This window comes from Xyrauchen texanus, chromosome 14 (genome assembly GCF_025860055.1).
Source record: "Xyrauchen texanus isolate HMW12.3.18 chromosome 14, RBS_HiC_50CHRs, whole genome shotgun sequence".
Lineage (NCBI taxonomy): Eukaryota > Metazoa > Chordata > Actinopteri > Cypriniformes > Catostomidae > Xyrauchen > Xyrauchen texanus.
The window spans coordinates 38,228,146-38,241,286 of record NC_068289.1 but is presented as its reverse complement, the minus strand read 5'-3'; the positions used below and the strand labels follow the sequence as shown (position 1 = coordinate 38,241,286).

At 38.7% G+C, this 13,141-nt stretch overlaps 1 protein-coding gene across 6 annotated transcripts in view; it reads right to left on the bottom strand.

The window, feature by feature from the left end:
• Window positions 1-13,141, bottom strand: part of LOC127654953 (R3H domain-containing protein 1-like) — a 66,943-nt gene that overhangs the window by 32,904 nt on the left and 20,898 nt on the right. For 2 of the 6 annotated variants that reach the window (XR_007971986.1, XM_052142535.1), the window contains exons 1-6: window positions 12,548-12,727; window positions 9,139-9,329; window positions 5,563-5,767; window positions 1,962-1,997; window positions 1,573-1,653; window positions 71-206 (exon numbers count right to left, since the gene is read on the bottom strand). Coding sequence is in view for 5 of the 6 variants with exons in the window: in XM_052142535.1 (XP_051998495.1) it covers window positions 71-206; window positions 1,573-1,653; window positions 1,962-1,997; window positions 5,563-5,730 (421 nt within the window). In the remaining variant the exon portion in view is untranslated. Of the gene's footprint in view, window positions 1-70; window positions 207-1,572; window positions 1,654-1,961; window positions 1,998-5,562; window positions 5,768-9,138; window positions 9,330-10,002; window positions 10,132-12,547; window positions 12,728-13,141 lie in introns of those variants that run through there. The other 4 variants (XM_052142532.1, XM_052142534.1, XM_052142533.1 and 1 more) reach the window with 4 other exon arrangements.

Below are 13,141 nucleotides of genomic sequence, written 5' to 3'. Positions count from 1 at the left end.
ATACACATCGGTCTTTTGTGCAACTTTTCTAACAACACATTTCCTGCGGAGATGGAGTCACATGACACACCTCTTGACAGTATCTTGCACGGCATCTTCTCCAGTTTGTCCAGCTTGATGGCACTTTGATCCTCATCATCCTTGTTCATAGTCAGAAGCGTCTCCTCTGTGTCAAACATCTGGGAGAATTTAATCTGAACTGCATCCTGTGAGGTAAAGACAAACGACACTGATGTAGCATGACAATAAGACGATCACTCCAGAGACCAACGTTAAAGCGTCTGTAAGCGATTGTTTCATGGACATGTGTGCAGAAACTGTTCTACTCCCTGAGAGATATGACTGAAATAAGTGTTGTGAGATATCTCAGCGGTCTCTGGGACAGATCTACACTCTGTAAACAAACACAAATGTGTCCGAGGACAATGACACTTTCTGCCTGTCAATCATTTTACATGTTCTCATAGTGTTGTAGCTGCAGTGAATTACTGAGGCTTAATGCCATTTTTATGCCATGTTGTTCATAACAGTTGCCAGATGAGGGCGCTGTTGCACTACTGTTGTATTTAACAACCGTTTCTGCTTGTGTCTCAATAAAGCTCATTTGGGATCTTTGGAGTGAATCACTTAAATCACGTTCCCTTTTATACCTCAACTCTATCACTCGTTTCAACATTGACACTCGTGTATTAAACACGATAACTATATTTGATTAAAAAAACCTTTATTATAGGAGTGATGCATTCCTCTGATTAATGGCACAAATGAAGTACTCCAAATGTACTTTTTCCACAACCATCACTGAAGCAGAAGACAGCCGTGCTGTGTGTGTGTGTGTGTGTGTGTGTGTGTGTGTGTTTACAGTAATTTACTGAAGGAACATTAGCAGCGGCAGATTATTGAGAGTTCTCTCACAGTTTCACAACACACTCTTCAGCTGCTGTGCTTGTTTTAAACTAGAGAAACTCATGAACATTTGTTAAAAAGTTAATGTCTTATAGTGTCCTAACTGAGCACATTGCAAAAAGCCATTTATCAATACAAGGGTCAGAAATTAAGCAGAGCTCTGGGCAAAAATGACCCCAAAAATCACATCCAGGGCACAAATACTGTCCCGTAGTGTAAACGTTCATTTCTGACACTGATTTGTATTAATTGTGGGCGGAGCAACCAAAATTGCAGATGCTTCTCATTGACATTTTTATTAGGACACATTAGCAGATCTACATGAAATAAACAGCTTTTCTTGCACCGTGTCTATTTGGGACCTGACACGGTCACTGATGAAATGATTTATGTGGCATTAATGATATTATTGCAGTGATTCATTATTGGATTTATTAAGGAGATTATAAATTAACATTAAGATTTTAATATTGTAAGCCACAGCAAGATGACATGTACAATATGACTGAAACAATCACCTTCAAAACATCTTAACCTGAAATTATATTTATTGTCATTGACTGTCATTTATAACACCTAGTAATCGTTTCATAGAGACACATTTAAAACCTGGCGTATATAACAGCAGTGTGTTAATGTGTTAAGTTGACCCAACGGGACGTTTACCTGCTGATCTTGAGGCAGTTGTGTGGTAATAGTGGAAGGAGACGGTTCTTCACATATGGCCAGACTCCGAACTAACTTTAACTTTGCATTAGAAGAAGAGTAGTGTTACAGAGAGTTCGATTTCACGAACACCAGTACAGGAACAATACGGACTCGTGCAAACACAACAAACATGCATTACGAAATGACCTCCAACACAATGCCAACATCTCATACAGTACTGTTCATCTCAGGATAACACATCAAAAGAGAATCATGCATGGATGGAACTGAAACATGACTTCAAACGATTCACAACAGTCCAGAATAAACGAACAAAACAACAAGACTAAACAGTTAAACTGATGGAAGTAGCAAACAAATATCAGGCATGCCTCTTGACACGGTACCTTTGGCCGTTTAGTGCTCTGTCCGGGCTTTTGCCGCTGTACGGTGAGCAATGAGATAAAATGAAACATGAGATTCTCACTTATGTATCCATTCTACATCGTAAGAAACTAGAGAGCACAGTCAGACTTGCATCCAAACAATTTACAGGAAAAACAACAGGAAACTTGCGGTTTGGAGCAGGTTGATGTACTGGAAAATGTATCATACAGTCTGTTCAATTTCACTTTTACTTTTCTCAAATCATGTTTTATGGAGGATTTATTTGGAAAGATATTTTTAATGTTTCGTTTGCTGAAAGATTGACAACATGTACTGTACAACTAATTGAAAAGTCTGAAAATGAGGCTGTGAGGTATAGACGTATATTTGCGTGAAATTAAATATGGTATCAGGACTGAACACAGTCAATAGAAACATTTATCCAGAATAAAGATTGCATGAGTAATCCAACAAAAGCTATTCTTCAACCTTTACAAATATCCTGATTAATATAACAGTAATAACATACAGAAACCAAATAACAGCCACCAATTAAATGGCAAAAAATAAAAAAATGTAAATTATATTCTGAATTAAGCAAACGAAGCCAACATTTAAATTCATTAAGATTTTTTCCATTACAAATTGTTTTGGGAGGAAACTTAAGTATATTTTACTTCCCAATCCTTATTACCACAATGTGTCTGGACTGTATTACAGTAAAATATACACTGTTGAATAGTATGATTTTTAAAATAAAATCAGCAAAAATGAAAGTACCAAGGTTGTACTACTATGATGTATTAATATATAAAAAAAAAAAAGAAACAAACAAAAAAAAAAAAAGTCACATTACAGTAATGAGTATATCGTAATGACCATCTATTTTTAATGTTGCGGTAATGAGAAATCATAATTACTATCGTTTTCACATTGCGATAATGAGAAAACCGCAATGACCATATTTTTTCACATTTCGGTCTTAAAATTAATGTTTTCACGTTTCAGTAATGAGAATTTCATAATGACCATCTTTTTCCATATTGCATTAATGAGAATTTCGTAATGACCATATTTTTTCACGTTTCGGTAATGAGAATATCGTAATGACCATCTATTTTCACATTGCGGTAATGAAATATCGTAATAATCTATTTTTCATATTGCAGTGATGAGAATATCGTAATAACAATCTATTTTTCACATTGCGGTAATGAAATATCGTAATAACTATCCATTTTCACATTGCAGTGATGAGAATATCGTAATAACCATCTATTTTCACATTGCGGTAATGAAATATTGTAATAACAATCTATTTTTCACATTGCGGTAATGAAATATCGTAATAACCATCTATGTTTCACATTGTGGTAATGAAATATCGTAATAACCATCTATTTTCACATTGCGGTAATGAAATATCGTAATAACCATCTATTTTTCACATTGTGGTAATGAAATATCATAATAACCATCTATTTTCACATTGCGGTAATGAAATATCGTAATAACCATCTATTTTTCACATTGCGGTAATGAGAGTATCGTAATAACAATCTATTTTTCACATTGCGGTAATGAGAATATCATAATAACCATCTATTTTCACATTGCAGTAATGAGAATATCGTAATGACCATCTATTTTCACATTGCAGTAATGAGAATATCGTAATGACCATCTATTTTCACATTGCGGTAATTAAATATCATAATAATCTATTTTTCACATTGCGGTAATGAAATATCATAATAACAATCTATTTTCACATTGCGGTAATGAAATATCATAATAACCATCTATTTTTCACATTGCGGTAATGAGAATATCATAACCATCTATTTTCACATTGCGGTAATGAGAATATCGTAATAACCATCTATTTTCACATTGCGGTAATGAGAATATCGTAATAACCATCTATTTTCACGTTGCGTTAATGAGAATATCAAAAAGAGCATCTATTTTTCATGCTGTGGATATGAGAATATCGTAATAACCATCTTTTTCATGACGAGGTAATGAGAATAACTGTCATGAATGATAATAGTGTGGCAATGTAAAAATTGGACTTAAAAATAGGCTTGCTTTTCTGTATGAAATGTATCATTTATTGTGTTTCTTTTGATTGTGTAAAATAGGACAAGGAAATTTTTTGACAGGTTTCGAGAGAATCAGCCGTGAATCAAAAGCTATAATTTCAGTTACAGCTGTCATTATCTCTGATTAAATATGAAATACCAGCCTCAAGGAGAAGAGAAAATTGTGTTCTTGAATTTTCTATAAAGAGGCCTTAGAGATTTCTGTTAATATAATGTCATATAAATATGACCTTGAGAGGCAAAATAAACCCCTTAGGATGAAACTCATTATAGTCAAAGATTACTATAAAGGATACTTAATACAGCAGTGACTAGACTGCAAATAAAGCAAGATTTTTCTTTTAGACATAAAACAAGAGGCAATTTTGTCCACTATGGAAGCATAATTCTTATAAGATCCAGATGAAATCGAAAATAAATAATGAATCTAAATAATGATGGATGATTATTCAGCTTTAATTGGCTATTGAACATCTTCTATTCCCGTGAGACTGAGTCTGGCACAAGGCCAGACAGAGTCACAATGACAACTGATGTGAGATTTCAGATAGCGCATTCATTTACAAAGCGCGCGAGCATGCTGTAAAGGCAGGTAGAGCAGCACTGGGTGCAGAGATCTGCAAGCGCAGCATGAGGGGAGAATGAGGCAGATGGCCGTGAAGTCCCTCGCTGTGTTTACCTCCCCCCACAGGAAGTTGGAGGATCAGCTCGGATTGCCAGTCGCACGGCTGGTGACTTGCTCATCCACTTTTAGTCTTCTTTACCAGCGTTTCGTCAAGGAGGGAGAGAATGAAAGGGAACATCTGAAATGAATGGAAAAGGAGAGCAGACGACTGGCGCGACTCAAGAATGGCAACATCAGTAAAATGACAAGAGCTTGTCTGAGAGGAATGTGCCATATAAAGAGAAATAAAGACGCAATGCTTTAACCTTCAAAAGCTTGACCTTCTCCAAGCGGAAAGTTGCGTGGATGTCAGCTGCGGCTCATAACACAATTACCTCGCAATTGATTGGTCGCGCTCTGCTGTGGCTCCCGTGGGCTTCTGCGACTGCTCTGAATGAGAACAACTGCTTCACCGATCTGTTTTGCTGACCTCTGCCCTCCGCACACACAAAGGAACTATCCATTTCTGAAGGACAGAACTAACTATGATTATCAATATCTGCAGCCCCCTCTACAGCGTTTCAATATAAAGACACAGTGTGTCATCACTCAGAGCGCACTATAAGAGGCCTCGAATTGATTCAACGGCCTCCATTGTTATTAAAAAGACCGTTTCATCTGCGTATCGCCACCCCAATATAAATGTGCTGCAGTTTCGATTCAGTACTGTTATTTTCCAATAAATATTTACAATCATCTTCTCATTAGAAGACCGACCTATTTCCTGTTCTGCACCTCAACAGGGCATAATGAGTTTGACGGAGCAGCCGCTGTGCTTTAGACTGGGGAAATAAATCAGAATTGAACTTCACTCAAGGAAACAGAAGTTGTTTGGTCATCACATCACATTACCTGCATGTCACTTTTGTCATCGTTGCCGTTTCCATCTCCATCGTGTTGGTTTTGCCTGCAGCTCTGTGGCATGGTGATGTCATCATCGGCTGCGGTTGTGTTGTTCTCAATTATAACTCTCATGGTCTCACCGCTCTCCTGCACACTCACTGTATCAGACATCCTCATCAGACAAGCCGCAGGGCGTCAAACAAGAGCCTGGAACCTACAACACATGACCACATGCTGCTTATTAACATATGACACATAATGACATCAACACATGATGTCTACATTTATATATTAGGTATATATTAGGGCGATTTAATGTGTCAATTCATTGTGATTAATTATCTATATAAAAAAATAAAATAACGCAATACACAATTAATGTCCTCCGACAGTAATACATGCTTGAAGTAGCACCTGTGTCCTCCAGGGGGCAGTAAGTGACACTCCTGTAGAGGCAACGAGCAGCTCATACAGAAAACAAACCGACTCTTCGGACAGCACAACATAAGGACGGACGCATTCATGGCATTTAAACACAGCAACCTAAAAACTGTGTTTATGATGCGACGCAACGAGACGCTCCGAAAGTGTCCGTCTGACACAGGTGTACATTTACGTGTCCGTCTGATGCAGGTGTACATTGACGTGTCCGTCTGACGCAGGTGTACATTGACGTGTCCGTCTGACGCAGGTGTACATTGACGTGTCCGTCTGACGCAGGTGTACATTGACGTGTCCGTCTGACACAGGTGTACATTGACGTGTCCGTCTGACACAGGTGTACATTGACGTGTCCGTCTGACACAGGTGTACATTGACGTGTCCGTCTGATGCAGGTGTACATTGACGTGTCCGTCTGACACAGGTGTACATTGACGTGTCCGTCTGACACAGGTGTACATTGACGTGTCCGTCTGATGCAGGTGTACATTGACGTGTCCGTCTGATGCAGGTGTACATTGACGTGTCCTTAAACAAGTCCATATAATAAATCTCAGACTGATTGATGAATTCAGCTGTAAAACAGATTTCTGTGAACGGTCAATGATAAACTTATGTTCAATAAAATGCAAATAAACAATATATTAAATCCTAAAGACACTTTTTATTTTGTCTTTCCATTCGTTAACGTTAGTTAATGTATCAGGAATCATAAACAATTAACAATATATTTATTATTATTCATCTTTGTTAATGTTAGTTAATAAAAATCTAATTGTTCATAATTAGTTAATAGTGAATTAACTAATGTTCACATATAGAACTTTTGATTTTATAATGTATATGTTGAAATTAACATTAATAATAATAAATGCTATAAAATATTGTTCATTGATAGTTCATGTTAAATAATGTAAACAAACTCATGTCTTTGCTTTACTCGTGTAACACAATAATATAATGCATTTTTATTATCTGTATTATTTCTTATTATATATTTAATTAATTATAAATAAAATGAAACGATTTATAATTACTTAATCAACATTTATTATTTAGCTTTCTCAGCAAATATTTATATATGTATTTAAAAATGTTAATCGATTGACAAACCAAATAAATTATATGTATGTGTGTGTGTGTGTGTGTGTGTGTGTGTGTGTGTGTGTGTGTGTGTGTGTGTGTGCGTGTGTGTGTTCAACAGTGGATTGCATCACAGCAGATTTATGTAATTTTTGTCATAAATTTCCCACAGTGTAATTTCTGTGTTGTGTTTAATGGAATTCTGATACATTCTGAACAGACACTTTGTTTCCAAGTACACAAGTTGAAAAACTTTATAAGGGGAAAAACTGTGACAATGAAACAATTAATAGAAATAATCTTCACACAATAAAAATTTTAATGTTTGGGTTTATTTCACTATTTGTTTAGATAATCATCATTTTAAACATGCAATAATTAGTATTTTTATCATGTATTTTCATAGTTTAATATTGAAAGTCTGATGGAAGCTGGTAAAAGACAAAAGTCAGTTTTAATGAAATCTTCACATAACAAGAAGAAAACGGTTCAACACCTGGGACATGAAAGTACCCGAATCTGTCTTCGGTCCATAAATTAAAACAAACAACATCTTATATCAATTTTGGTTGATTGATTCTGTTGCCTCTATATGCATATATATATATATATATATTATAGATAAGGAGCAGAAATAGAAGTAAAAGAGAGATAAGGAGAGAGATAAAAAGTGTGAGCGAGAGAGATAGGGCAAGAGATGAAAAGAGAGAGAGAGAGAGAGAGAGAGAGAGAGAGAGAGAGAGAGAGAGAGAGCAATAACCAGAGCGAGTGAGATAAAGAGAGAGAGAGCATAAATCCATCATTAAATAAATCACCATGTCGTGGCAAAGGTTGTTAATTGAGAAGCTAGTTCAATACTAGTTAGCATAATGTAATAATGTGTGTCAATGTTATTAATGACAGTCATTATTAGGGCTGAAAGTCGATAATTTTTTATTTGATTATTTATTCATTTATTTATTTTTGGGATGATATGAGTGAAATCAAGTCATGGTCACACTCTGCCAATAAACGCTCAATAAAGGGCGTTCACACGAGTTCTGTTAAACACTACAAGACCAACTCCACTACAAACAAATGTTTCCACTCTTCTGTCCACAACCCGCCGCTGTTATGAGCTTTACGTTAGATTTGGACAAGAATTTCTGGAATTACACAAATTACTAAATTATCAGTGAATCTAGAGTGCTGTAAATTCAACGTACAAGACTAGTTTGAGTAACAATATAGCGAACAGAGCGGTCACATACAGCAAGCGCAGCGAGAGCGGACTATTTATATCGCAGATAATCGCACTACGTCATATGCTGATTTTCAACTAATCAATCACCCCTAGTTGTTATACATTAGGGACTGCCACAGACCTCCCAATTCAATATTACAAAAGAAACATGGACATTTTAAATATATATTACATTTCATACATGAGTGTCAGTAATGGATTACAGAATGTTGATAATGCAACATCCATCAATCCACTGCAGGTGTTCACTGGCATTATAGGAGATCTCAACCTGTATATTGTCATGTAGCCTAAATTAAAGCCTTCAATGATGTAGTGGAGATGTCTGGGGAACTGGCATACGGGAGCGCTGTTCCCCAAACCAATTAACCTCCAACATTATGAGCCGAGAGACTCTTGCACAAGAATATGAAGAGCACAATGAGCTAATGAGTATTACACCAGTCTGAGACTTTCATTAACACGTCAGCACAGAGTGTGATTTCTAACACGTATGACGCTCCGTAAGTCGAGAGAGATGACACCTCATCCAGATGGCGCCGAAAGCTGTGAAAGCAGATGACTCCTCAAACTACACTTGACATGAAGAGCTGTACGGATGTTCAACAAAGACCCGTCTCCATGATTTCACAAACTCAACAAATGGACTGGAAGTGCTCATAAAGACGTCCCGTGACCGTGCGAGTGTTGTGTTTTTAAAGGAACATTAGTAAACAACACTAACACACGGCCTCAAGTCGTCCTGCTTTTCTGAATCTGTGGCTCAATATCAGACACTTCCTTTAACAGCCGCATGTGAAAGCAGCTCGTAGCGTTACCTGATGTTCTGCTGCACGCTGACGGCGTGCTGATGTCGCCGCGGCGAGAAGACTGCACTCTCGTCCCTTTCAGTGGCGCTGGGAAGCGTGTTGTCGCATGTGTTAAGCGTGTTGTCACACGAGTGCATCACCAGCACGCGCCCCGCATCAGAACAGCGCTGGACGCCAACAAGGCGCACATCTTGAGGAACCTGCAGACACAAAACACAAAAATAAAGAGAGTTACAACTTTAAATCACAAACATGACACGCAAGTTTTCCTGAACATTACGGCGAATGATTTTAAACTTGTTTGGCGAGTTCTCAGGGAACGATGTGCACCAGCCAATCACAGTCATGCGGCGGCGTCGCATTGCTGCACCATTTCTGATGGTACTTTACCAGCCGCAGTAATGCGCAACAGTGAATTATTAGTGCTTAAATCAGTGAACATTTATTGCAGTTTTTCATTTGTCACAATTTGTCTTAAATGTTCTTTAAATGTCGTCAATATTCCATCGTCACATTTATAATTTTAGTCTGTTACTCGGACTGAAATGTCGCAATTTCAGGCAACAAAAACATTTTAATTCACTATATTTAGCAAAATGAGAACATGCATCAAACTGTAGCAGACCAAATTAACCAAATAATTAACAATTTTGAAAAGTAAAACCACTCACAATTATTTAAACATGTAAATAACATATTAAAAATGAATGATTTAATATGCAAGATGAGAAAACTGTGGTAAAGGTAAATAATATATTAATATTTTTAGAGCCGATCTGAAGTCCTCACGTTTGGACGGTTGAGGATATTGCGTTATGTGAAGTGCATTTCTAGGGAAACTCATGCAAGTTTTACGGACTAGTGCAAGTTCACCTGTTCCAGATAAACGACCTGACCTGAAGTCCTGAGCAGCGGTGAACTCTGACCTTTGTGACACACACACACACACTCAGGGTCTCAAGCTCTTCTCCGGCAGATCAGAGGGAGGTGTGTGGAAGCGGCTCAGCAAACACTCGGGCGAGAGCCGACACCGTCCTGCATTTATCACTGTAATGTGAGCGCGGCGGCCTCTGCTGCATTATTTAGGAGGCTGATGAGGCAGAGATTCATGAGATCTGTAGCCTCGGGGCGCAGACAGGTGCGAACACGAACACACACACACACACACGCCTCTGACAATCACGTCGCACACGTTTGTGGTCAAAGTGACGGCGTGTTTCTCTCTCAACATCCTTTAAGCGGTCATCTCTCTCATGAATAACAGCATTTGTATGAGAAACACTCGAGAGCTGTGCCATCATCTCATCCGCACCGGATGCCCACGCCAGCTTCACCCGCCCTGGATACGACAGGAAAGATCACCGCAGGCACGATGGATGCATGCCGAGATCTGCCGATATCATACAAATACAGCAGAGAAATATCAGACCCGTTTCAGATGAGCACAACAGACCCTTGTAATAATCATGTATTGTACGATACTTGTGTTATATTAACCTGGCATTAATTTAAAGAGTTTCAAATACAGCCGGCGTCCATCAGACCCTTTCAACTTATAATGCGCAAGACAAATGCATCTGCAGACAAACAATGAAATCATGATAGGAGTTTGTGCAATAGCTGCAATTTTATGTGCACACTTTGTGTGTGTGTTGCACAATTTTAGATGATGTGTGTTCTGATTGGTGCACATCTTTCCAAACTGCTGAGAACCCGCCAATCAGAACGCAGTGCACAAAAATGTCCCAGTGAGAGAATAAAACCAAAAAAAAAAAAAAAAAAAAATAATCAATAAAGAGAAGAAATAAAAGGTCACAAGTGACCAACGTATCATCTATAATTTATCCAAAGAAATGTTCCCTCTTGAAATGTGTTTAACACGTAACTGCATTTCTGGAATTCAAAGAAAAACATTTGCCAAAATCTACCAAAATGACTTGATGGTTTATTTGGTGCATACCGCACGTCCCGGTTATACAGCCACAGACATGTGCGTCCGACACACTGAAGCTTTCACACATTCGGCACCAATTCACCTGTTTGTGTGTGTGTGTGTGTTTTAATCAGACACCGACACGAGCGACGAGGAAACGGAAAGAAGAATTTGAAATCCACCAGCGCTCCTAAAACATGTTGTTGTTGTCAGCGGAGCTTGTCACATGTATTGATTTGGTAAACGTAGACAAATAAGCGTTTGTAAAATGAGACGCGCTGCTGTCTCGGAACGCTTTCATTTACATGCTCGTTTAACACAGACGGATGGGCACAACTGATGCCAACCGAGGCAACGTCTGACCCGCTGAGAAAGAATTCAATTAGATTAAAAATATCCATAATAAAAGACGGCCGTTAACTCACAGAAAATGTCAAATTTAAACAAAAGTAGTACAATAGAAAGCTTGCAATGCACATTGAATCATTTTTATTACATTTCATAAACAAAAAAACGTGAGATCTTAACGATATTATATTTATATCAGCGCATTATCTTGAGCGCTTTGACTTCTGGAGCCTTCATTCGAAACTCTGTCTTTATTAATATCAGCCCATCTGCAGCATTAAAGCTTTATACTTCACCATCGATGATGATCGGATGATTGACAGCAACACAGAATCAGGCTGAAGATGCATACAAAAACTGTATTAACTTTATTACTGTAATTACTGAAATCTTACATTATTTCATACACAATTTTACATTTCATTGTAAATAATTGTGCAAAGCACAACGAAAGGGGTTTCAAACCTTGCCCGTGTTTTATAAATTCTCCATGTATTAATTCAGCGGTATGGAGGAGGATTTGGCCATTTGGACGAGCTTCAGTTGAACGCCTCTCGCTGGTGCCGTCTGTGCAAACGCATCTGTTTCCTCACACGGCTACATTAAACACATTTCAACAAAGATTTACACCAGAATGAATTTCTAAACATTTCTGAGCTCACCTGGAAAACACCATTCAACAGTCATGACGATGTTTGAAATATAACAAGTGATCGCCGTATACATCTATTTAACAATGATCAGACACACAGCTGATCAAACTCATCCGATAGTCTCATAACGGCACCCTTTTCCAAAGTTCGTGGCAATGCAGAGCATTTTCAGGAGGAAAGTGCAGTTCTTGTGTGAATGAGAGGCGAAATCGACTTCGCTCTCAAAAAGTCTCAAATGTGCCAAAACCAGCTCTTAAAGATGAGTTTAACACAACCCACTGTGAGGAACAACATCACCAATGATAACACAATCACCCGTGTGTGTGTGTACAGGAAGAGTAAAACTCCTGATCACACTCCTGAACAGATTCAGTTCTTCTGAAACAACAACGCACACGCCTGCATGTTCTGCATTTATGTGTGTGGCACTAGCTTAACTAACTTTAAGGACACACTCAGTATTCCCCGCTCCAGATTCACTCACCTGCAGCACCGCTGCCGTCATTATGTCCATGGCACAGAGCTTTAGTTTCCATAGTACCAGCGGCTGCATGAGCTGCGGTGGCGCGCGTTCTCCTCACATCAGCTCCTCGAGTGTGTGTGTGTGCAGCACAAGCCCCATCTGTGGCTAACTGCACGAGCGCATGGCTGAGTGTGTCGCCCCGCAGCCTCAGAGACAGCGCCAAATCAACAGCCAGCCCGTGTGATGTCAGCAGAGCTCTTAGCCAGTCAGAAAACACGGCTGCGCTCTAGGCATGTCACTGGCTAAATTGAGCTATTCATTAGCGGTGCAGCCACAGCCGGTGTTGGGGGGGGGGGGAGACGTGGGTGGTTTATCTCCACCTCCCCATCCTGACCCTGAAATACACCCGTCCTGTGTTGAGGGGGTTTGGAGGGCTGAAGGTCGGGTCACAACTGAGGTACTGTCTCAGGGATATGCTGCTAACTCAAAGGCTATTTTAAGCAGCTTTCATCAATAATTGCATGGGTTTTCACGACATTCCCATCAGATCATTTGTATGATGTTTGAGACACTTTCATTACATCTTCATATTGTCATCCTGTTTACCGGTTTATG